At 38.2% G+C, this 25,486-nt stretch overlaps 3 protein-coding genes across 8 annotated transcripts in view; all 3 read right to left on the reverse strand.

Annotated features, from left to right (window-relative positions):
- Positions 1-262: 262 nt before the first annotated feature.
- Positions 263-14,462, reverse strand: LOC110369808 (acid phosphatase type 7). Of its 4 annotated transcripts, none has more exons than XM_064038399.1 (10): positions 10,386-10,706; positions 8,474-8,668; positions 7,789-7,910; positions 7,218-7,402; positions 6,205-6,405; positions 5,449-5,561; positions 4,838-4,973; positions 1,540-1,601; positions 1,194-1,285; positions 263-799 (listed from the first exon to the last, which is right to left on the reverse strand). In XM_064038399.1, exons 1-10 carry the CDS (start codon positions 10,510-10,512, stop codon positions 722-724), a joined length of 1,311 nt encoding a protein of 436 aa, XP_063894469.1. In that variant the 5' UTR covers positions 10,513-10,706; the 3' UTR covers positions 263-721. The 4 variants fall into 4 exon arrangements, with proteins under 4 accessions (XP_063894469.1, XP_063894468.1, XP_063894467.1 ...); XM_064038398.1 differs by lacking the exons at positions 263-799; positions 1,194-1,285; positions 1,540-1,601; positions 10,386-10,706 and adding exons at positions 2,304-2,824; positions 3,243-3,334; positions 3,797-3,858; positions 14,221-14,454; XM_064038397.1 differs by lacking the exons at positions 263-799; positions 1,194-1,285; positions 1,540-1,601 and adding exons at positions 2,304-2,824; positions 3,243-3,334; positions 3,797-3,858 and having other exon boundaries at positions 10,386-10,702.
- A 777-nt stretch (positions 14,463-15,239) lies between these two features.
- LOC110369810 (acid phosphatase type 7) lies at positions 15,240-17,824 on the reverse strand. The gene is made up of 9 exons (XM_049844254.2): positions 17,617-17,824; positions 17,217-17,332; positions 16,954-17,138; positions 16,680-16,880; positions 16,479-16,588; positions 16,005-16,140; positions 15,828-15,892; positions 15,584-15,675; positions 15,240-15,399 (listed from the first exon to the last, which is right to left on the reverse strand). The coding sequence occupies exons 1-9, from the start codon at positions 17,729-17,731 to the stop codon at positions 15,322-15,324; spliced, it is 1,098 nt and encodes a 365-aa protein (XP_049700211.2). The 5' UTR covers positions 17,732-17,824; the 3' UTR covers positions 15,240-15,321.
- Positions 17,825-18,596: 772 nt separating this feature from the next.
- Positions 18,597-25,486, reverse strand: part of LOC110369788 (interferon regulatory factor 2-binding protein 1) — a 62,160-nt gene continuing 55,270 nt past the window's right edge. For 2 of the 3 annotated variants that reach the window (XM_021325338.3, XM_064038396.1), the window contains 2 exons: positions 22,109-22,199; positions 18,597-21,957 (listed from right to left, as the gene is read on the reverse strand). In XM_021325338.3, coding sequence (XP_021181013.3) covers positions 19,294-21,957; positions 22,109-22,199 — 2,755 coding nt within the window. In that variant the 3' untranslated portion in view covers positions 18,597-19,293. Of the gene's footprint in view, positions 21,958-22,108; positions 22,200-22,766; positions 25,471-25,486 lie in introns of those variants that run through there. The other variant, XM_021325341.3, reaches the window with a different exon arrangement.

Below are 25,486 nucleotides of genomic sequence, written 5' to 3' on the forward strand. Positions count from 1 at the left end.
ACGACTTTTTATCGAGTAATCGGTGAACATGCATAAAAAAAGATCCCGACGAATTGAGAACCTCCTCCTTTTTGGGAAGTCGGTTAAAAAGAACATTTAGATAGCTAGCAAGGCTTCAATATATTATGCTAGTGAACTCTGACATCAGATACTTATACCATTATAAGGAGTGACCGCAAAAAAGGGAAAATAATATTACTTAATAAAAAGAGAAGTTGCAAACGTGAACAACCTTTATTTGAAATCCTTACAGTATGTGTCTAGGTGTATATTGAGTATTATAATGTTTGTAACTGTACCTACTTATGGTAAAGCTGAGTTATCTGTTAGAGGTAAGTAGTATTAACTGATATTGTAATAATAACAGTTATTTATATATTTTCTACAGTGCACTGAAAACTATACCTACGTATTATTAGTGTTAGGTGGGCAATCATCGTAATACAATGAAATGACAAGACAAGATATGCATGCACAGTTAAGATTAAGTCATAAAAGTATCGGGTACCTAAGTACCTAGGTACGTCGTGTAGCTCAAAGCCTAATGATTAGGAAATTACTTAACTAAAACCCAACGTGTATTCCTATTGATAGAAATGTACTAATAACAACAAAATTCTGTCTAATTAAAATTAGCCAAACAAAAATAACGTCATATGTCTACACATGCGCCTGTCGGACGCTGGTCATATTTCGTACTGCTTGTACAATAATATGTCGTCTATAAAGAGAATGGTACCGTCTTGTTCTTCACCAGCCAGAAGGAATCAATGACCTGCCCATCCAAGTCAACTGATACCTGCAACAATAGTTACAACTTAGGTTAAGCAATCCGTGGCCCTGTCGGTCCGTGGATGGATGACCATCTTTCAATGAAGAGTTCTTCCATGTTCCGGAAGACACGATAAATTGGTGGGGTCCGGCTGTCATTTGAATGTCTTTGGCGGTCGTTACGGGTCACAGGTACCTATTGCTCACTCGCTATCTTATCTATCTATTGATCTATTGATATCACATCTGCCTAGCCTTTTCCCAATTATATATATTGAGGTCGGCTTCCAGTCTGACGAAATGCAGGTGAAGAACCATTGTGTCCCAAGGAGCGACTGACCTTTCCTACCTTGGTTATGAGTACCTGGGTTATGGTTATCAGATATTCTGGCTTCTGAAAAAAGCAACGTAGAAAGATTTACCTGTTCCATGTACAGATGTGTTCCATTGAAAGCCTTAAACTTGGTGTACCCAAAGTCCTGTGACCGGAACGCTGACCACTTGGGCTCAGTGTCTGTGAAATATCAATATCATTTATTAGTTAACTTATTTATTATTATAACATATCCTTGAAGTAGTTTATTATTGGAAAACTGAAGTGTTTGTTTGTTCGGATTTATTATCTATATTTACTTTCTATTAAGTATTATAATTATTTATTTATTCCAAGTAACCGAGACTCATAGTTGTTAGTACGTACGACATAGTGACTACATAATTAACAGTTTTATTGCAGTGTATTAAAGTATATTTTACAATGACACTTACTGAGGAAATGGTCCCTGCCCTCCTGACAGCCAGCTGAGCCGGTGATGATGTGCACTGGCGCCCTGAAATACATGTTTACACCTCCATAACACTGTTCTAGGTAAAAAAAAAATTTATCCTGAGCGATAGCGAGGGAATTAAAAGAGCACAAGGTGAAAAATCTTTGCACACGAGTGTAACACGTAACTTTTCATCCCACTCGGAAATTACTAAATGTAAAAAAAAATGGCGCGTGCATGTAAATTAAGTACTAATAAAGTCCAAAATAAGTACCTATTAAAATGCATTTATTTAAACACTCAGATTAAAATGAAATGAGATGATAATTGATCTAAAACAATAATAAAAATTACCTAATTAGTTCAATCATCATTTTAAGCAGTTGTTTATTATTTTGTTAAATATGTATTTGTTTAAAGTCTTATCAAGATAATCACAAAATAATGGAGTATTGCACACGACGTTCTAAATTCAAATCACTTTGCCGCTCTAGCTGGAGGATAAAAACGGCTTTTGCACTCAGATATCGAAGAGCAAAACTACTCTTTACGCCTTACCTTTACTTTGAAGGTAAACAATGCTTAGCATGTTTCCTCTCCGAGTTTGAAATTATAGGTAGGATTCTACACTACATTTGGTTAAGTTTACCTATTTAAATAAAGATGACATTAGAAAAAGCCCCATCAATTTTGTTTACCTTTATTGATATCTAATCAAATAAAGAATAGTATGGCCTTAAACAACTTATTGAAATAAAAGACGCATTTAGTTTCTTCATTTTATTTATTGAGAATAATTACGTATTGTACATATTCAGCATTTCTACAATTATGAGATTCAAATCGTGGTAACATTTCATAAGTTTATACGTGCTAGATTCACATAAACTTGTTTATTTCAAAGGTACAAGATACAATATTTCTAGGATTTGGTTTCTATTTATTTTATTCTAGTGATAATTGACATTTTGAGCTAGGATCTGAACTCACTGAATTATATAAACAATTTCAAAATAAATACACTTAGAAAGGTGTATAGTCAATAAAAACATGTTTCCGCCTAAATTAAACCAGGGAGCGGTTTATTGAAGTTTTCAAACTAATTGAGTTTGAGACTTGATTGTCATACTTGTGATAAAGAAGTAGAAGTAGACTTGCTGTACTATACATATACATACATAATACATAGTGGGGTTTGTTTACGGATGTTGCATTTGGTAAGGTTTGTGCTGATTCTTGACGAGCCAGAATGAGTCTATTACTTTGCCTTTTAGGTCTACGTCCACCTGAAAAAGAAATTAACAGTAAACAAATGCATAGTAACACCAAAAAGCTGTAACAATCCTTGTATTAGGGATTCAGTTTCAGAAGGCACATTGAATTGGTGGGTCACGGCTTTCATTTGAAGAGCTTTAATCGTTACTTATTGTCAGACTTACTGGTTTCTGACTGGGTAGTCAGACCCAGTTTTACTAAGAGGTATTAACTTGCTTAGTATTAGAATTTTAAAGACTGTATAAATATTTGCACAACTATTTAAGTATTGTTACAGTGCAATCTATATCTATTTGTAACATCTTTTATACTTGTATTAAGCAAATAAATGATTTGATTTGCTTGGATGACTGTCCTGAGGGCTTTCGATAGGCAATTGCTTCATGTGGTTCTAGGGAAAAGGCTAGACAGATGGTGACATGAGCATACCTGTTCCATGTACAGATGCGTGTGGTTTTGTGCGAGGAAGCGCGTGTACCCGTAGTCACTGCTCCTGAACGCTGACCACGGGAAGGGATCCGCTGCGAAATACAAAGAAAAACATATATTAGGATATATCCTACTAATATTATAAATGCGAAAGTCCGTTTGTTTGCTAAGCTTTCACGCAAAAACTACTTAACCGATCATCATGAAACTTTGTACATATATTCTTGGTGGTACTAGAATGAATATAAGATTTGATCTAGTGCATAATATTAGTAAATATGCATAAGTAGGTAGGTGTCAAACTATTGTTTCTAAAGCCCAAGTTCGTCGACAACATAAACGTATGTCTTCTTAAAACTACTGTTTACTAAAGCGGACGCTTATGTGGTCGTAGAATATCATAAGATAGAATAAACTATTTTCAGCCTTATTTACTTGGTAATAAGATTTAAATGTCTGTTCGCCAAATAGGCAAATCAAAGTTAATTATAAACACAAAATTAAGTTTCTTATTGTAGCACAGTAATAAAATGTAAGTAAATCTATTAACTTACGTCTGAAAGGATCCGTGGCTTCTTGACAGCCGGCCGAGCCCGTCACGATGTGTACCGGAGCACTGAAACATCACATTACATACCTATAAAGCTAGATTTAGACAACATACATTACGAATGTAAGGTCTTAAAAACATGTCAAGCTGTTAGTAATATGTATAGTGTAATAAAAACGGCTAAGCAAAGGCGAAATTGAAATATGACGTATAAGTCTACTGAAATCAAAATGTTTACTGACTTGCTAGTGTATATTATGAAAATTGGAAAGCCTTTGTAACTGAGAATTAAGAATAATCAACAATAAGTGCTTTGTTTAACATATATGTGATAGTAGTAATGTAATCAAATTGTTTCCCAGTATGAAAACAATTCAGTTTTCAGCTTTTGCTTAGCAATAATAACTATACAATTACAGTGTATTTGTACCTACTATTGTGTTATATATGCCATTGTTAATAAATAAAGCAGATATTTACCTTTAGAATTTTGAATTAAATAAACATATCATCACCAAACACTTAGATCAAAAAATGCATACAAAATATATGTTAATAAGTGCACACACTTCAACCAATGAGTTATTTTAATACACAAAGTAAACGTATACATAAATATTGCAATCATTCAAGTAATTTACATTTAAATAATATATGAGTATCCTACTGTATGATCGTTAAGGAAAATCTCCGGAATATAACAACTGTTCATCTTCTTTGTAATGAAAATTGAGAATGTAACTTGTGCAAACATTTTTCGACATACAAAAAGGAACAAAAACAAAAACAACGAACGTGCAAAAACGAACCCCCACCACATATCTAAATAGACATTACATTTTTGTGCTGTATTATTTTGAGCAACTTTACCAGATAGTAACTACAAAATCCTAATCATTATCACGATATGATGATATATGGGCATTTAATACGATAGAGAAGGCCCTTCTTACAAAGTCCCATTATAACACTTAAAAAGCCAATTTCACATAAGAGCACACAAAGTTAAACAATAAAGTAATATAGAATTATTATGATTCCTCACCCCGGGTTGACGTATGGCTGGTGCGTGGAGCCGTTGTAGACCTTGTTGTCGTAGAGCGGCCACGTGCGCTCGTACGAGTGCTCGTGCGCCCACACCACCACGTCCACGCCGAACTCCATCAGCAGCGGCTCCAAGCCTGGAGGTTACACAGCCTTTAACTAACGGCCTACTAGACTTTAAATGATTTTAGAGGGTGTTTTTAATAATAAGCAATTTTTTTCTGGTGTTTCCGTATAGTAAGAAATCGGCAAAAGTTGTTACTTGTACCAACTTAATTATAGACGTGAAAAAAATGTGGACACGCCTTCAGACACATACAGGAACTTTTCATGACATAATTAGATGGTTCATGGTCACAAATAGACAATCCAAACGTTTCTTACTTTGCAGATTAATTAAAATTGGTCTATAAAAACATGGGTCGGTCGATCAAAGCAACGCTTGGCGCGGTTGGTCTGTGGATGGGTGACCATCTATTCCATACATTGATTTTCCGTGTTTCAGAAGCCACATTAAACAATGGGATAGGATAGTCAGAAACTCTTTCTTCTAGCTAGAACAACCAGTAACTTAAAGAAGAGAGAAGCATAGACAAAGAAACAGCAACTGACCATAGACTCCAAGCAGGCCAAAGCGCGTGTACTCGCAGGCGCAGTCGATGTCATTGGAGTCGCTGCAGTACATAGGACGGTGACCGAACAGGACGATCCATGGACGCTTGCGTCTGAAACATGTTCAATATATGGCTAGTACCCAAAACTACACGCAATCGGGAAATAAAATCCTCAGGTAGCTGTTGCAGCTTCTTCTTTTCTTTCTACCCTGTTACCAATTTTATTTGGGGTCGGCGCAATATGTCTTCCACTTCCATTCTTCCCTGTCACTCGTCATATTCACTCCCTTCTTATTCATGTCATCTTTCAGGCAATTGATCCATCTTTTCTTGTCTCTTCATCTCTATCCATCTACATTCATACATACATCTGTTGCACTATCAGGTCGTATTCAATACTAGCTTCTGCCAGCGGTTTCACCCGCATCCCGTGGGAACTACTTCCCGTACCGAGATAAAAATAATAGCCTATAGCCTTCCTCGATAAATGGGCTATCTAACACCGAAAGAAATTTTCAAATCGGACCAGTAGTTCCTGAGATTAGCGCGTTCAAACAAACACACTCTTCAGCTTTATAATATTAGTATAGATTGCATTGTCTTCAAGGTAACGTATGATGAATGTTGAGCTTAATGGGGAACTCTCAAGTTGAGTTACAAGATTTGTACAACCTAAGTATAATTATAGAATTAATTTCGGGAATATTATGAAATCGAAATGAAAGCCAACTTATCAAATATTGAAGTCCCTCACCTGTTGTCCGGTAGATTGGCTTCAGCCAGGTCTTTCCTGAGCCAGTCGTACTGATTGACAATCAGCTTGAGGCCGTACTTCGTGAAGTAGTAGACCTCAGTGGAGATGGAGACGAAGTGAACTGAACCCACGTCGAAGCTGTAGAACAGGCTGGAGTCCCGCCCCGGCATCGAGAACCGCGCCGCATAGTTGCTGAAGTTGCTATAATATCACCACGTCCAGTTTAAAAACTAGCACTCTTCATATATTATACGTCCCAGGCCAATTTCAGCCACAGCGGCTATTCTCATGTAAGGAAATCAGCCAGTTGCTCAGGACATACTATAGTGCACAAACACACTCACTATTCCTTAACTCTCATAGTCCGATGGCCGCCTGCGCCTGATCTCTTACCGGTCGTGTCGGATTACCGTCCCATCGGGTTATGAGAGTGAAGGAATAGGGAGTGCACTTGTGCCTGCGCAAATGCTTGTGCACTATAATATGTCCTGCGCAGTTGGCTGATCTCCATATATGAGAACAGCCGCCGTAGCCGATAATCGGCTAGGAGGACATCATCATCATCAGTCCGATGGGACGACAATCCGACACGACCGGAGAGAGATCAGGCGGCAGGCGCAAGACTGACATTAACGTGCTCTCTAGTGCACGGGTCTTCAGATATAATAGGTGACTAACCTAGAGATGTTTGGGAACCAAAGTTACAGCCCTAAGGGTCGATTGATGAAAGATTAAGCAGTAGGTACTATATCGGTGAATATTCGTCTTGACGAGGTCTTTGCTGCTCTGGAAGTCAAATTTGATTCCCGGTTGAAATTTATACATCTGTGACGTTACGGGTCGGGTAGTTAAAAATCTGAATTTTTTAGAAGCAGGTAACCGTAATGAAGAGATCAGATAGGTAGTAGCTTCATGAGACACTCTAGTATACAGCTTCTTAGCACATTGGAAGGTGACCGAACTTATTTGGGGAAACGCTAGAAAAATAATGAAATAAATATAATAAATCTTACTATGCCTGTTCGTGGTTGCCGGGACAGGTCATATAGGGCACGAGGGCCGCTAGAGGCTGTATCTGCCGCATGAACTCGTCACCCACGAGTGCGTTGTTCGTGTCCATGTCGTACGCGAAGTCACCCACGTGCAGGATCAGGTCGAATCGACCCCGCTGGGCCTCGTCTTGCAGGTATGACAGCGACTGTAGTATACGTACCAAGTTCAAATAAGAGTTGCGTTAAGTTACACCCTATTTTTATTGACTTGTTGGTCGAGAAGTTTGACTGTGGGTTTTCACACGGCTAAGCAAATCTTTCATAAGTTATGATTTTGGTGGGGCTAAACAGAGGCAATCCTATGTTATTTCCTCCTGGCCCTTTTGGAGGCAATAATAATTACACTAGAACTGGCATGATTCATAAGTTTCCTGTTTTTGCTGAAGAAAAGTAAGTTCAGATTTCAAACAGCATAAATGAATTTAGGATTACTAAAATTACTGAGCTTCAGAGAAAAAAAGGGCCTGCTTAATTTGTTCCTTATAGTTTCAGCCAGCTATTCGAGTTTCAATAATCCAGTATAATATCTTACGTGTGCGTTCTTGTTGCCCATGTCTCCGTAGATGGCAGCACGTACGGGCCAGTTGTCGCCCGCCGGCACCGTTTTGAACCAGAACTGGTCCGACCAGCCGTATATCGAGCCCACGTGGTATACTGCACATAGTTAAAGGCCCTTTTATATCTAGGTCCATATTGGAGTTATTGGTAAACATAATTTAAAGTTCAACCATGCACAAGCAAGTCTTTTCAAGTAATCCAAGTCGACTGAGGACTGTATAATGCAGGTAACTGAATCAACAAACCACAAATACGCTCTGAATCACAACTGTTTTATTCGTAATGTAGGTAAAGCTGTTAGTGGACAAGAGTACCTATTTGCCAATAAACGGCAATGCGACAGTTCTTTGATAATACCGGATGAACATCCGCAAAATATTATCGAAATACTACATAATTTCAAACAATAAGTGCGCGAACATATGTAAATAGGTTCATGAACAACATCGTAGAATAACGTTGTGATGTTAGGTTACGACGACATCAGCGAAAAGCTAACTGGCTCCCATATTTGGTACCGCTCAGGGTTCCTTTCCGATTCCGATCTAGTTAAGGTCGCCGTGAAGCATAGAATGCGAATTGCTGAAAACCGAGCAAAGTGGCGAACTTTGTAGGGGTAAGGGAGGGGTGCTTTGTCCTGCAGTGGACTCCCCACTCACCATATCTGGTGTCATAGTTAAGATCCTTGAGCGTGACGGTGTGTATGTACTGTGCTCGGCGCAGCTTGCCGCCGTCAACGAACAGCTGGCTGTAGCCGCGCGCCTCGCGGTCCATGATGCCCTCGCCGAACTGCACGCGCGACTCGCCCGTCGCGTTGAACGTCGACCATGTCACCACTATGTCGTTCACTTTCTCTGGAATATCAGTAAAATTCACCTGATGGTTGACCACAATTGGGCTGATATTCTTGCCAATGGGTCAAACTCAAAGGTTTTTACTTCATATAGACCTATTACAGGTGCTTGAGAAAACTCAAGTTGTGAACAAGCTGCGCAGTTCCAAAAAGTGGGTCCTATGGAGAAGAACCAGCAAGAAACTCCATAGATACTTTTTTCAAAAAAGAGAAGTGTTTACAATATTTTGCGGGTTGACTCTGAGAAAATTATACAATGCAAGTTGAACTTGGAAGGGTTTAAAGTAGTAAGTGGTTACTGGCCAGATTGTAGGAAGCTATGCTAAAAAGATGCAATTTGAATAAATCAGCATCTACTATCCCAGTTTGGTTTAAATATAATGGAACATATAACATATTAAATAAATGTATTTAAGCTTTGCTTTATGGCATATCACAATCAAATTAGTCTCATAATGTAAAGTTTTCCTTGTACTTTTAGGTCTTCTCCTTAAATGCTTCACTTCTTGCAATTAAAATTAACTAATTAATTACATGCACGTATGTAAGAATCCATAGCATAAGAGTTATTACACATTATGCTCATGTTTAGGCAGTATCGGGCACCCAAAATATTTATCTCAGAATCACTGAGAATCTATCACAAAAAAACTTGTGTTGATATCTAAAATATTGGTGAAATGTTTCAATTGAGCTATATTTTATTTAATTTAATAAAACAACTTTATCACTTGTTGTTATCAATTCATTTAATAATACTATGTGAAGTATTTAGTAGGCCATTAAATTAGGTATTTGTGGGAACATTTAACAGTTTATCACTTAACATTTTAATATGTAAACAGGACATGCGTAATTGATTAACTAGTGGGTTAAACAAATAGAGCTTATGACTTTGATATAAAGCTCAAAATAGATTAGCGGTGCCCGTAACAAGAACAGTAGAATTACAATGTTTACTATATATTGTAAATATCTGTTACTGTTCCTGTATATTGTTGATATTATTATGTGTTGTTTTTTGATCAGCAAATGATAGCATTGCATCTCATCATCTGCCTAGCCTTTTCCCAACTATGTTGGGGTCGGCTTCCAGTCTCACCGGATGCAGCTGAGTACCAGGGTTTTTACAAGGAGCGACTGCCTATCTGACCTCCTCAACCCAGTTACCTGGGCAACCCAATACCCCTTGGTAAGACTGGTTGTCAGACTTTCTGGCTTCTGACTACCCGTAACGACTACCAAAGATGTTTAAATGGTAGCCGGGACCTACAGTTTATCGTGCCATCCGAAACACGGAAGAACTCGTTATGACAAGATGGTCACCCATCCACGGACCGACCGCGCCAAGCGTTGCTTAACCTTATGATCGATCGATCCGCGCGGCTTTGACTTAGCCACGAGCTCTTCCTATAAATGATAGCATTGCATCATAAATAATGTAACATTGAAAATAAGGATTGATAGAGGATAATATTAATTTAAAGAAGGAAGTTATTAAAAATATATATTTTTATATTAAATGTTAATAAACAGTTCCATAAAATCCAATAATTAGGAGATCAATAAATCGGTCCATAAATATATATAGTTTTTAAATAACATGAACCATACAAGTTCTAGAATCAATAATAACAACTGCTGGCCGACTGCGAAAAAACTAAATGTAAGCGGTGGGCAGTACCTAATTAAATATTATGGCGTTGTTAATGACTTACCTCCGAAGGCAATATGCACTTGTTCTGGCTGGCAATGGGTGCAATTGTACGTAGGCCCTGGGTCGCGCATCTGGATTTTTTTGCCCCAACTAATTCCTAATATTAACGATATTATGAGTATCTTCATATTCCTGCTTTTATGAATATCAAGCACTTACAGGTACTCTCGCAAAATCACTATTTTGCTTCGACTCAAGAGTACTACTACTAATTAGTGTTCGTCGATGAACGAACAGTTAATTACTAATATAGGCTTTGTATGATTTCAAAATAAACATCGCCGATCGCAATTTTAATTGCTGTCATAAACTTCAAACATCTAATACTTGACTGTCAAATATGTCTGTCATTTATCGACATTTCAGAACACATTTCGGAATTATCAAATTGATAACTCCGAATAGCTGTTGTAAAAAAAAATAACTAAGTCGTAATGATTTCGTGCATTTTATTACACATTGAGTGGATACATATTTTTGATAATAATTACAACAAAACATATTTTTTTGTCATGTACAACTGCAAGGTTTTAGAACACACACATACGTTCCGATTCAATAAAGACGACGAGCGTAAGTTATGGCTATCCCGTCTATTATTTTTTCTAGTCAGCCAAGATCTGTATTGAGTACAACCGTGGATAAAAGAGAAAACGGACAGAATAACAAAAAATAGAAGCTCTAACCAGAAAGTATATTAATAGCCTACCTATATATATATCTATAGCTATAGCATAGAAAATATATAGATTTGCAGTTCTATTGCAGTCGTGTCGACTGCATTCAAAGTGCCCTTGAACTGCTATATGCAGTTGGATTGCAGTTGAAATGCAGTCTGTCTGTCTAGAGCCTTACATGATAATAGGCTGACATGAAATTCCAGGTAAGTATACATACAATATGTGACCCACCAGATCGAACATTCTTAGGTACAGTTGTCATGCAGTTGTTTTAAAGACGCCAGAAAAAAAAGTACTCAAATTATAGTTAAATGTTTTTATTGATGACTAAGCACAAAATACATAAGAGCTATTACTTATTTGAAATCGTAAGGTTTGTGCTGATCCTTGACGAGCCAAAACGAATCGATCACTTGTCCTTTTTGTTCAACGTTTACCTGAAATAAATGGGTAAGCTGCTTAATTTATTCACATTAATAATAAACGACGTTATATAGTTGTCGCTTGATGGAAACCGCCATTGTTTTTGCAACGTACTAAAAACTTACCTGTTCCATGTAAATGTGTGTGTGGTTGTGTGCCACAAACCGCGTATAGCCGTAGTCACTGCTCCTGAATGCAGACCATTCAGCCGGGTTCGCTGTAAATCATTAAGTATATTAACTTTTACGGTCGCCTTGTAGCCTACGCTCATGCTTCATTTATGTATAGACTTGCATGTTTGACTGGTTGCAAAACGATTAACGAAACGGTTCCATTAAGAAGCGTAAACTTACGTTTGAAATGAGAGTGGCCCTCCCTGCACCCAGCCGATCCGGTTATTACGTGAACAGGAGCGCTGGATGTCGCAAAAATACACACATATGAGATATTTACTTTATCAACCTGCTAGGTCTTCCAGAATAAGATAAACTTACCGAGGATTAACGTAAGGATGTTCGACGGATCCATTGTAGACTTTGTTATCATACAGTGGGAACGTCCTTTCGTAGAGGTGGTCGTGTGCCCAGATCACAAGGTCTACACCGTAATCCTTCAGTAAAGGCTCCAGGGCTAAAGTGCAGTGTCAAGTGATCAGTCTAGTCACTTCAAAAAGCTTTTTATCTTTATCAGCAAATAAGCAAAGGTAAGCATCTTCTATTAGAAAGGGCACAGGCTTCTAAATTGATGGAAAAATGGATTCTAGTCTCTGAAATCTAATATGTTAAGCTGTTAAACTACTACTGACTCACCCCATAATCCGTGCAGGCCTATTCTTGTGTGTTCTCTTTTGCAATCAAAATCAAAATAGTCACTGCAGTACATTGGTCTGTGTCCGAACATAACAATCCATGGTCTTTTCGATCTGAAAATTTAATTGTCATCGTTTTATTTTCTTATCTATTTAGTTAGACAGTACTATGCGAAGGCTAGGATTGCAAAGTTTCTTATACAGATGACCTGTTCTCAGGAAGATTGGCTTTCTCCAAGTCTGCTTTCAACCATTCATACTGGTTGCTGATGAGCTTAATTCCGTAATTTATAAAGTAGTAGACTTCTGTAGAGATGGAGACGAAATGTACCGGACCCATGTCGAAGCTATAGAACAGGCTGGAGTCCCTCCCTGGCATCGAGAACCGCGATGCGTAGTTGCTGAAGTTGCTGCAGAAGATGTTTTTAATAAAGATAACTATTCAGACCATGATATATCCGGACACAATGCAAAATTCGCTTACTAGGCTTCCTCGTGGTTGCCAGGACAGGTCATGTATGGCACGAGAGCGGCCAAGGGCTCTATCTGTCGCATGAACTCGTCGCCCACTCGTGCGTCGTCTGTGTCCATATCGTACGCGAAGTCGCCCACGTGTAGGATCAGGTCGAAATTCCCGCGCTGCGCCTCGTCTTGCAGGTATGATAGCGACTGGGGTAACAAACGATAGCCAATTTACTAGATATGAACGCTTAAAGCCTGACAGACTCGTACCTACAATATGACGCGTTGAAGACATTTTGCTAAATGGAAGATTTTGCTATAGGATGGGAAGTCCAATTTTTCAAAATTTTTGAATCATACCCTAGAGTTGGCAGAACAATGAGTATATCATGACGTACTTGAGCGTTTTGGCTGCCCATGTCACCGTAGATGGCGGCACGTACGGGCCAGTTCTCGCCCTCCGGCACCGTTTTGAACCAGAACTCGTCCGACCAGCCGTACTCGGAACCCGCATGGTATACTGTCGATAATTAGAGCCTTCATCAGATACGAATCATACGGTTTGGCAGATCAATAGTAAAATTTACTTTTAACCATTTCAATCCCTCCTAATAGTGATCACAGGATTGTTTTTGCATCAAAATTATATTATGAAACCGCATCTTTGCAAGTAAAGTACGGGCAAAGACATTACCTACTATCTCATATACCTTTTCCCTCTCCCACTGGACTTACAAGCTGATAAAACCTTTAGGTCAGGAACTCACAAGATAATGAGTTGTTTGTGTCATTTGTATCAGTACCTACAATAACAGTGATTTCGAACAAAAAAGACAAGACCATGATGTGGGACATGTTCTAGATACATCTCTGATGACCTCCTCTTTAGAACACCGCTAAAGAAATCTTCCGCAAAGATAAAGTTTCTATCATAAGTCTAGCGGAAACAAGTCCTACCATATCTGGTGTTAAACTTAAGGTCCTTCAAGGTGACAGTATGTATGTATTGGGAGCGGCGCAGCTTGCCGCCGTCAACGAAGAGCTGGCTGGAGCCGCGCGCCTCGCGGTCCATGATGCCCTCGCCGAACTGCACGCGCGACTCGCCCGTCGCGTTGAACGTCGACCATGTCACCACTATGTCGTTCACTTTATCTGGAAGGCGGAGTAGACAACAGCTAAATAAGATTTAAATAAAAATGGTCATCTACTGTCTTCTTGCCTCTAGATGTGCGATACTTTATATTGTTGGGAAAGAACAAAGACTTTTCTAATTAGGATGATACTGTGGTATCAATGCATCCCCTAAACAAATTCTTTGTCTTGACTTATAAATGAACAAGTACTTATAATACATGCTTAAAACATGTGGTAAATAATACTTCAGTGCAATGGTATGCTTAGCTTTATAGTGGATATTATTTAGACCACCGGTAGATCTAACTTTTTGTAGGTAGATGACTTACCTCCCAGCGATATATGCAGTTGTTCAGGTTGGCAGTAATCACAGTCGTACTTAGGTCTCTCTTCGGGAAGCTCACCGCCACTGCTTATACCCAGCAGCAGCGAAATTATTAATAATTTCATCTCTCAAATAGAATTGTTTATTTAATTTACCAACACGTCCCGCGCCTTGGCCTCGCAATCAATTACTAATTAGACTTATAAATATTGTAAACTGTGTATAAACATACTTTGTGTTTATTGACATAGAATGTCAAATCACAATCGTAGAGTTACCAATTCCATTACATGCATACAATAGATAATTAGAATACTAATTAATTGTACACTAAATAATGTACGAAGAATAAAGTAGCCCACAGTTAAGATTTCTTAAAGAAGCGAGTAGTTTTCTGTAAAAATAGCTTGTTTCTCGTGTTGAGCACTATGATCGTAGTTTTGTCTTTCGTCAAAGAGTAAGATTACAAAGCCATATAGATAGAGGATATCATATTTATCTCCATTGCAACTTTTTTTTTAAATTAGGGTATATCCTAGGGCTTTGGACTTTGGAGTAGAATAGATACCTACGTGTTCGCAGAAGCATTTTTAGAACCGTACAATATTTTGAAGATACGACAAGATTTTGCGCCTTTGAAGAGGTAGTAGCTAAGTAACAGCAACACGGATCGATCAATCAGAACTTGGACAATAATAATAAGTATGTTTTAGAGTTGCTCCATATTTTAAAGGGCATTTAATTTGTGGGTACTGGCTACGTTGCACTTTGCAGCCGTCATTCGCATATTTTTGGCAGTAATAACAGATCGACAGAACACTGAAAGTGTTGCAAGGGTATCATGTTGCTCAGCTAACAGTTGTGGAGGTAGCTGCCTGTCGCCCACGGGTAGGTACTCTGCTGCATTCGGTTATTGTAAGCCAACCTAAACATGATTGGCAAAAGGTTAGGCACCGTCTACAATTAGGCAGGCGTGTATTTTATTAGCATAGAGAAAGTATTTATAAATTAATACACAACACCTTAAGTATAATAGTTTTATTTTAGTATCCAAGTAAATAGTTTTTTCTGCTCTTCCACAGGCATCTTTATTTCTTCAGTTACTTCAGAATTCGTAAGCTTTGTGTTCATCCTTGATCAGCCAAAAGGAGTCGATTACTTCTAACTCTAGATCGACATCCACCTAAGTATATGACAACATATATGCATCCTTCAAAAAATATATATCTAACAAAGATGTAGAAGTATGCATAGTTCAGAGTGATCTCAGAACCTGGTCCAGGCTTTAAAAGTGGATTAAAACATTTCATGCCGAGACAGCTAAACAAACAAGCAAATAAAAAATTGCCTGGTAAAGATTTATTTACCTGTTCCATGTATATATGTGACTTGTTATAAGCGATAAATCTCGTGTATCCATAGTCGAGACTCCTGAACACAGACCAGTCGGCATGGCTACCTGTATGTTTATTCGAAAAAAGTAGCTAATAAAGTACAAGATGTAGGCTAAAGCAAATTAGGCAAAACGTTATTTCGTAAGCGGATTTAGCACATAAAAGCGAGCAGCAAAAAGCTTTCATTAGAGTATTTATGGAAGTATGATCTATTTACTGTTGAATGGTTTATGGTGTTCCTCTTTGCAACCAGCCGAGCCAGTTATGATGTGCACTGGGGCCCTGAAACAATACACAATATAATACTTGTGATCCTGTGTGTATAAGACTGCAAGCAAATTATATGACAAGCCCAGAAAAAGTATGGCTACGTACAGATTTTTGACGAACTCACCCAGGGTTAACATAAGGTTGTTCTTCCGAGCCCTTGTGCACCTCGCCGTCGTACAGCGGATATGTTCTCTCGTAGGAATGCTCGTGTGCCCAGATGACGAGGTCCACGCCATAGTCCTTGAGGAACGGCTCTAGAGCTGATCATAAAGGCGGGGTTTTTAATTTCATAATAGTAGTTATCGAAGACCTCGGATGAGAGATCATTTAAATGTCGGTTCGGCGCATGATTTTGCTCCGGCTCGTTTCGGACAATGAGAATGAGGGACTAGAGAGTGTACCTGTGGGTCTACACGTTTGTTTGTGCTTTGTGCTAGTGCACTACAGTATACGTTTTGCGCATCTGGCTGATACCTACCCTTTCCGAGTAGCCGCCATGACCCAGATGGCAGAAGAAGTACATCTTTTAACTACCTATTTCTGTCTCTACAAAGTATCTGAAGATAAATACATATTGTGATTTTTATACAGTTCTTACCCCACTTTCCATCGATGCCGAACCTCGTAGATTCACTGTCGCAATCTGAGAGAATATTGGAACAATACATCGGTCGGTGTCCAAACAATATAATCCACGGTCTCTTCGATCTAAAGAAGAATGCACGATAATTCGGATATTTTCAAGGTATTTACAATGTTTTGAAAATAATAGATAAGTAATTTAAAATTAATGCTAAACCTATTTTCTGGAAGATTAGCTCTTTGAAGATCATTTTTGACCCAGTCATATTGACTGCTAATAAGTTCTTCATTTAATTCCCTGGAGTGGTAGACCTCAGTGGAGATGGAGATGAAATGAACAGGATCCACGTCGAAGCTGTAGAACAGGCTGGAGTCCCGCCCCGGCATCGAGAACCGCGCCGCATAGTTGCTGAAGTTACTGCGTGGAAACGAAGCCAGCGAGAACATATGAATAGTTCACATAAAACCAAACAAAATGAACAAACTCTTACTAAGCACGCTCATGGTTTCCGGGACAAGTCATATAGGGCACTATGGCAGCTATCGGCTGTATCTGTCGCATGAACTCATCGCCAACGAGAGCGTCATTATCGTCCATGTTGTAAGCGAAATCTCCCACGTGCAGGATCAGATCGTAATAATTGCGCTCAGCCTCGTCTTGTAGGTATGGCAGTGACTAAAACAGAAACTTTATTAAATTGTTGTAGAATGTAGGTGGCAGATATATGTATGTGGTAAGGACTAACGTACTAACCTGTGCATTCGCGTTGCCCAAGTCGCCGTAGATAGCGGCGCGAACGGGACCGTCTTCAGAAAATGTGCGGAACGAGAACTTCTCTGACCAAGCATACTTTGAACCCGCGTGGTATTCTGTATGATGAACAGTCCCGATTTTATACACATGTTATAATTACGGATAGGTACTTTTTCATTTGTATTCCCAGAATAAGAAAGGCTTTCCGATAGCTTTTGTCACGCATGTCATATGACAGTATTATAGTAGGTATAAGGTTAGTTAACTATCTTCTGAGTCAGAAGATAGTTAAGTCAGAAGTTCTGACTTCTCCTCAGGGAAGTTCCTACCCAATTCCTAGGTATAAACAGGTACTTTAATTATCTGATCTAGAGTACATTGGTTCCCTTATAAATGTTACCGTATTGAGTATCAAGCTTGAGGTCCCTCAGCGTGACGGAGTGTATGTACTGGCTTCGCTTCAAGGGTCCCCCGTCTACGAACAGTTCGCTGGAGCCCACTGCCTCGTGGTCCATGTCATCTTCGCCGTACTGCACGCGCGACTCACCAGGGTCGTCGAAAGTCGACCACGTCACCACTATGTTTTTTTAGCTTTTCTGTAAAGCCAGTGCGGTAAAGAAACAGTGATAAGTAAAACCAAGACTCGTGGCTATGAAACAGAGGATATAGAAAAACTTGAAAGCTTACCACCAAAAGAAATATGTATCTGTTCTGGCTGACAAAAGCTGCAATTGTAAAAGGTCTCCAAATTTTTACCGCAGCATGTTACTATCAGCATGAAAAATATTAGCAGTTCCATTTCAATAAAATGGTAGGAAATAGTTAAGGTTCGCTCCATATACTGAAAATAATGGGTAGTACTTATAAAAAATGGTTTAATGATTTTGTGCGCCTATTTATGTAATTTCCAGCAGGTAATTTCTAAAACTATGCCAATAAAAATAATTTTATTAGGAAATAGTTTGAAAAAAAATCATTAGATAAAGAGAAATACTTGGCATTTATAGGTTTGGAATATGTAGACAAGATTGAACAATGGCACTGAAGAACTTAGGTTGAATTATTATTTTTTGAGGAATGTTAAAAATGCTTTATGGCAGTCCTTGTTTTTTGTTTCAGGTAAATAAGATCGTATTATATGTACACAGGTTCTTGACTGGTTCTATACTCGCAATTGGGCCACTGTCTGTAGTCTAACTGCAGTTCACCCATCAACGAGGATGCATGCCGCAAGTAAGGGAAGCCCCGTGACCCACGTTGTAGGGGCCTACTGGCAATCGATTGTGGAATGCGATTGTGAATAACTCGATACGATCAGTTCTGTAGAAACCGTCGATCTACATGTATGGATAGGGACACGAACACAATTAAAGAGTTACATATTCTTAACTGTTTATTCAGACGATTGCAAAAAATATTCTTAGTTTACCTAATTAAAAAATATAACTAAATGGCGTATAAAATATGCTAAAATTCATCAGCTCAATTAGCGAGACACAGAATGAATCCGTTATTCATAAATTTCTAATTAGCACGATTCAATAGAGCTCATTTTGACCTCTATCATTATTTTGGCATTGTGGTGTCTAGTCAAGATTAAATAATTCGATATAAAGTCCACATTCTAAAAGACACACTGACTTATTGAATCGAGACTAAGCAGATCTTGAAACATTGACATTTAACAAACAGATGAAGTTCTTGTGTCCCGCTAACTGAGCTGGCATGTTTCTTATGTACATACTTAAATTAAAATTATCTCATGCTTAACTGATTTGTACTTGAGGTGAACAACAATAACATTGACAATGAACACACGTTAGTATTACACGTAATGAGGATCAGTAATATTGCTACTACTTTAAGTACGTCCCAAACTTAACTCCATTAAAAGTCACCATATTTTCAACAATACATTTCATTTTTATTAATTCGTCTTACGTTTAACATCAACAATTCTTGAAATATTTCATTATAATAGTACTGATCCTCTTTACTATTAAAATTACACCAAACTCAACGGTTAAGGCACCAAAAAATGATCTATGATCAAGTCATATAAAATCAACGGTAAGTTTCACAATGGACCAAAATTAGCTTCTCCCTCGCTTCTGCTTTGTTTATTGGACTTTTTGTTACGACCTAAACTCATTTCGCCTTCGCTCCTCAGTGGTAAAATACCCGATTGGAAATCTGAAATACAGGATGAAGTAACGGAGTCTGAGTCTGAAATAATTCTAGTTCTACCCAATTTTCTTCTTAGCCTTATTTCACCTAAACTACTAATCTCTGAAGAATCAGCTTCCATTGAACTGGAACTCGTAGTAGTTACATTACTTTTGTTAACACGTATTGTATGTGAAGCACTTTTCCTCAGAGTTCTTGGCGCACTATCTTCTAAATTTGATAAGACCTCACGAGAAGTTCGTGGCAAACGCAAACTGAATCTCGGAGATGATAGGTTGATAGAAATGCCGGGATCTTCTTCGTTTTCAATATCTAATCTGACGTCATCTTCATTTACGACGAATATTAATGGGCTCGTGTGATGATCGACAGTCAATCTAGAGAATGGTGAAGTAGTTCGGGTTTTTGTTTTCGTAGGTGACGTCATAACATTCTTTACGTGTGCTGGAGAGGTTTGAGTATTTTTTTGAGATGCAGCCACATTAAGCTTTACCTCTGCCTCTTTAGAAGTAGATGGTTTATCTAAATTCTTTTCAAGCAAGTCACCATACTCCTCCACTATTAGTTTTTTAATGAATTCCTTTTCTAATTGAAACATTTTTTCAACTTCTCCTTTAGGATCTATGGTTGGCCAAAGATCGTTGTGTATCGGTTGTAAATTCCTGTCATTTATGGGTGACGTTTGAGTTTCTTTAGGGGTTATTTTTTGTCCAGCATTGCTTTGAGTAGCCGAATCCTGCATGTCAACTGAGTGTACGAATTCAAATATATCAACTTGATTTTTAAAAGAAAGATTTGATAATTTAGTGTAAGTTAAATTTTGAATTTTTGTGTGTGTTGAACTACGCACTGGTCCTATATCATTATTATGCTCGTTTTCATCACTGTCAGCATTTTCTGATGACGTGTTGTGTTTTTCACTAGAGTCTTTATTAGAATGTGTGCTATATGTTTCTTGGTTACCAGACCGTCCGGAGTGATCAGATTTTTCCTCTTCAAAATCATCGGCATAACTATCATTATCTTTAGTTTTATCAGTATTATTTTCTTCAACTTCACTATCATTTTCATTTACTTGATTTTGTGTTTTCTCCTCTTTCTGCATATTTATGTTTTTGGACAACGTATCACTAACAGTCTTTTCTATATCAATAACTTCTTGTAGTAAATTTTCATCAGACGTGGTGAGAATATTTAGGTTTTCTTTCGGTTTCTGTTTCTGTGAGCTGTTTTTGCTAAATGAATTTTCGCGACTGCTTAGGATTCTATCTACTATTGGACTCAGCGGCATATCTTTCTTGTTAGAAATGTCTGATAATTCCCTTTCAATGTCACTGGCTCTCGCTCCTCCGACAGTTAATTTAGAATACGGTATGTATTCCAAATTATTTAAGTTATTTTGTTTAGCTGCATTATTTTTAGGTATATTCGTTTTCTTTATGGAAGTCTTAACTTTGCTTTTTGTTTGAGGAGACTTAACTTTCTTTGCACTAGAAGTTCCATACACGGTATTCAGTTTTTTACGCCACTCGTCCAGATTTAGGTGCACTCGCTTCTCAGATTCTTTTTTATGGATTTTCTTCCGATCACTACGTACAGAAGTTTTTGGTGATGATCTAATACTCGTTAAAATTCGTTTTTGTGTGTTTATCTTTACTTGTGTGTCAGAGCTTGTATTGTTAATAGAGCCACTACTTTCGAATGCAGACATTTTTGATACTTTCCTTGTGGTTGTAGGGTAATTCGACTGCGCATAGTGAGATACTTCGGGGGACTTCACTGATAATCCTTTATCTGAAATGTATAATGGCTTAGGTATGTCATGTTCAATAGCAACTACCGCTACGTTTTTCCTTATGATCTCAGGTTTATCAGGTTCCTGTGTATCAGGTATAATATCCAACTGTAAAACTTTTTGCTCCTTTAGTTCACTTCTGATATTTATACTAGGCATTTGTTGTATTTGTAATTTTTTACTTGGTGTCTTAAGTTTAGGTTCAACATATTTGTAAGAATATTCAGCTACTGTTGGGGCGCTAACTTCTTTACCGTTATTAAGCTTTTCAGTCTTTGTGCTTTTTGTGTTACCATTTATTTGTATTATGTTAGTACGAGTTATCCCTAAGTTTCTATTAATAGTTGGCTTCTTATTTACTGGTCGAGTAATCACCGGAACGTTGGTGTTTTTTATATTTTGAGAATCAACTGTAGGTTTAATATAGTCTGTGAAATCTTTTTTTGACTTGTACTCCGGCGGAGCAGGAGTTTTATCGATGATTTTGTACCCATGGAATTTGGCATTGACAATTTCTTCGATATGAACTTTCTCGTTGAATTCCTCGTCTAACGGTGTAGGCGCACTTTTAACTTGAACGCCCGGTGCATGATATTTCGACAGTTCCCCGGAGAGTAGCTTTAGGTCATCCGCAGTCGATTGCAGCGTGTCGTGCAGTTTCTTTAATAATATTTCATCTTCTGGTTTTAATGCTGGCTCTAGGTTCCATGTATCGTCATCTAAGATATTAACCATTTCAATCTTGTTGCTGCTCTCAACCTGAAATTATGAAAACCATAGAAACGAATAAGTAAACGATTTTTTGTTTTAGGCTGACTTTTTTTTGCCTAAATCCATTAAACCAGCTCGGTGTGTTTGCTATCAGTACTGTATATAGCCTTCGAATGTGGTAGAAAAGAATGAGGCTTACCAAATATCGATCGACTGGGTATCTCGCGAGGCTTCTCATCTGTTGGTGAGGCACAGGGGCTCCGACCGCTCCGCCGCGCTCGTGCTCCGCTCTGTGCACAAACATAACGCAAACATTGGTACTACGGCTCAAATCACTTTATTGCTATTGCTAGTATCTATAACTTTGATGTCATTGATACAATCATTTACGATTGTGACACAGTGAATGGAAAACAAAGCGAATACTTATAAGAAAATATTAAGATTTTGACAAAAAATTGACAATTTGTTTGACTAACGAAGGCAAAGGAAACTTTGAAAGGGGTTTAAAAAGAGTCACGTTGTTTAGAAATAAGTAGAAATAGAAAAAAGTAAAAAGCTAAATGTAAAATTCCACTTAGCTCCTGGCCCAAAACGGCGCCATACTAGAGTTCTCATTAGGATCGTTTTAAAAGGGGTCACATTAATCCATGCTGAATTTATCCAATATTACTAATATTACCAGATAGCTATGGATTAAAAAAAAACAACATCTGCACTTCTACAATTTAGCTTTATTATGTTATACTTTTCTCTCGAACAGGGAAATATTCGCAGTATTGTAGATTATGCTGTCGGAATCAATAATCTGCTCAGGTAAGAAAGGAGATCATTGGGGGTAAATAAAAATGCGTAAATATACAAAATCACATCGATTGTATTTCACCAACATTTACATTAACGTCTTAATCAAAGCATTTCACTTGCTGCTTAGAGTAAGAAAGAGACAAGTCTCCAAATTATATTTTGTGTCGATTCAGTGTCGACGTCTACAAACAAGCCTATGGGTAAAGGCGGACAGTAATAGTTCGATATGTTACATGTACGTTAACGCTGCATTGCGCTCCCCACTAAAGTGGACCAACAATAATACCCTTAAGAACTCCCGATGATTTATTGCACTGCAACATTTGCCAAAAAACATAAACCTCGAAGATCAAGTAAACCATTATATCTACAAAAAGAACAAAGGAAGTGCAATCCTAATCACAATTGTGTAATATTTTTCTCAAACGCCTTCAGAAACAAACTTGAACATTCAGCAAACTTGTCGACGACAGTATTAACGTGCATGTAACAACAAATCCATAAAAAAGTAAAACGCACAATTTGTGCTTACATACAATGTTTCACCTTTGCCAAATTCGGCGACAATTAATGAATATTTGACAAACCCGTTCCGCGGGTATTTCCACTGATAATACTAATATCAATTTCGAATCTATCAGAATCGCGACGTTGGATAGAAAGCTCAGTGACACGATACTTATCACGACTAAATTATATTCACTTGATGAACATCATTTACTGTTCTATGATACCAGTCGAAATACATTCATAGAGAAGAAATAGAGCGTAACTTGTAATTATACAAAAACTATTATGTAATATGAAAATGTTATATGTATAGGTATAGGAGTTCCTTGTTAAGCACAATCAATATCTAATTTCAAGTAAAACAACGAGTAATAAAGTAATAATATTTTCAAATAAGAATAGTAATATAATAAACAACATGGCTCAATGTCCTATTAATACTGGATCTATAGCCCTGATCAGATTGGCTGTTACCAATTCTACCTAAAATATTTACACGTAGACAAAGTATGTACAACATACGTATATGTACACAAATAATATCTAAAATAAATAATCGACATATCAATTTCATTGTATGCTCTAACTTTTAATATTTAAAGACACTGCATCGTCTAGGTTTTAAGATATAAAAGCTATAGAATTTAATGATATTGAAGTAGCTACGATTAAGTTTCGTCAAGCACATATTTTAATTAAACTCAACAATGATCAAAACCTCGAGAGTGATTCAGCAGACAAGATGATTCAAAGGATTACTTTATCACTTCACCATCTAGGTTACCAATAAGAAGAATGAAAGACTCGGGATTCGATCAAATCGTACATCATAGATCTGCTCAGAAACACAAAAATATATAGAAGCTAATCGGTCGTCGTCTGATAGCTTTCGAAACTGACGTACACTACGAATCGTTTAACATTATGACATACATATAATGATAATAATATAATGATTACTTCATTTTATACAAATAGCAGCGAGTTTTAAGAGTTCCTATAACGGCCGCGTGTTCGCGGTTCTGACAATTCGACATTTCACAAAATGACTAGGTACGCCCCCTCACGTATGCAAAGCGATCTCGCTAGCACCGCGGCTCGCGCACCGCCGACCCGCGCCGACGCCGCGCCAGCAGCCGCGCCAGCAACCATCTCCCGAGTCAAGTATAACTTAGCCTTACAAAATAATCAACTCAAAAGACGCGGCTCCCGCGAGCTCAGCGTCGTCAAATACAATTTCGATTATTTCTTCTCAATTAACAATGCTGCTAAAAATAAGTTCAACAAAAATCTCATAAGCGGAATTTTGTCGCCAAATGCGAGACAGTAACGGAACTCGAGCCACTCTGAATAAATCGCTTCATAGTAAAATAAGACTATTTTGCATGCGCTGTATGAGATAAATACAAATATACATCAATCTACGTTCTGTACAGGGAGCGATACGCTTCCGTTATTTAATAACTACCATTTTACAATCAGTACTCTGGACTACATAAAATATGTCATGATTATTATATCGTATAATACTTGTATAGTATATAAGAATCACATAAATAAATGCCATGTTCACTATGGTTCAGGACCTAAAGGTAACTAAGAAATGGCATCCGAAGAAATATCTGCTCGCAAAGCAGCGTCCCATCCTCGAAATGTAACGACAACTCCCTACGAGGAGGACTTCAGATCATCAAATTTTTTAGCATGAATCGTGTTGATTTCAACACAACAGTAATAATCAAAAATTCGTCAAAAGGGCATGCGCTACACTCGGCATATCGCACCGCGCTCGTCGTCGACACTAGGCGACTGCACGAGCTCGTAAATAAATAATAAAATGAAAGATGCGATACGCCCAGCACAGCGCTCGTCAGCCGCGCACTACAAGTCCGCATCGTCGATGGCTATCGGTGAGCGAACTAAACATACAAGTAAACTATTTACAGAGTTATATACAAGTGATCGGTTTGTACGGACGAGGCCCGGCCTCGCCCCGCCGCGGAGCCGCGCGCCACTGCGACGCTTGCGGCCGCGTGCCGCGGCACAGTCGCTACTCCTCCCGTGCACGGTTCACAACGAGAGGGACAAGAGGTAAAGTCGGGGCTGCGGAGCGCTGCCCTAGGTCTCCCGTTCCTTCTTCGGCTTGAACTCCTCGCCGAGGATCGTAGCTATTTCACCCTGCATAAATGCCCATGGTACTGTCGAATTAGCCAATGGGCATTTATCCCCACTTGGACAGTATACCTGTGAACGATGAAAC

This window comes from Helicoverpa armigera, chromosome 16, assembly GCF_030705265.1.
Source record: "Helicoverpa armigera isolate CAAS_96S chromosome 16, ASM3070526v1, whole genome shotgun sequence".
NCBI lineage: Eukaryota > Metazoa > Arthropoda > Insecta > Lepidoptera > Noctuidae > Helicoverpa > Helicoverpa armigera.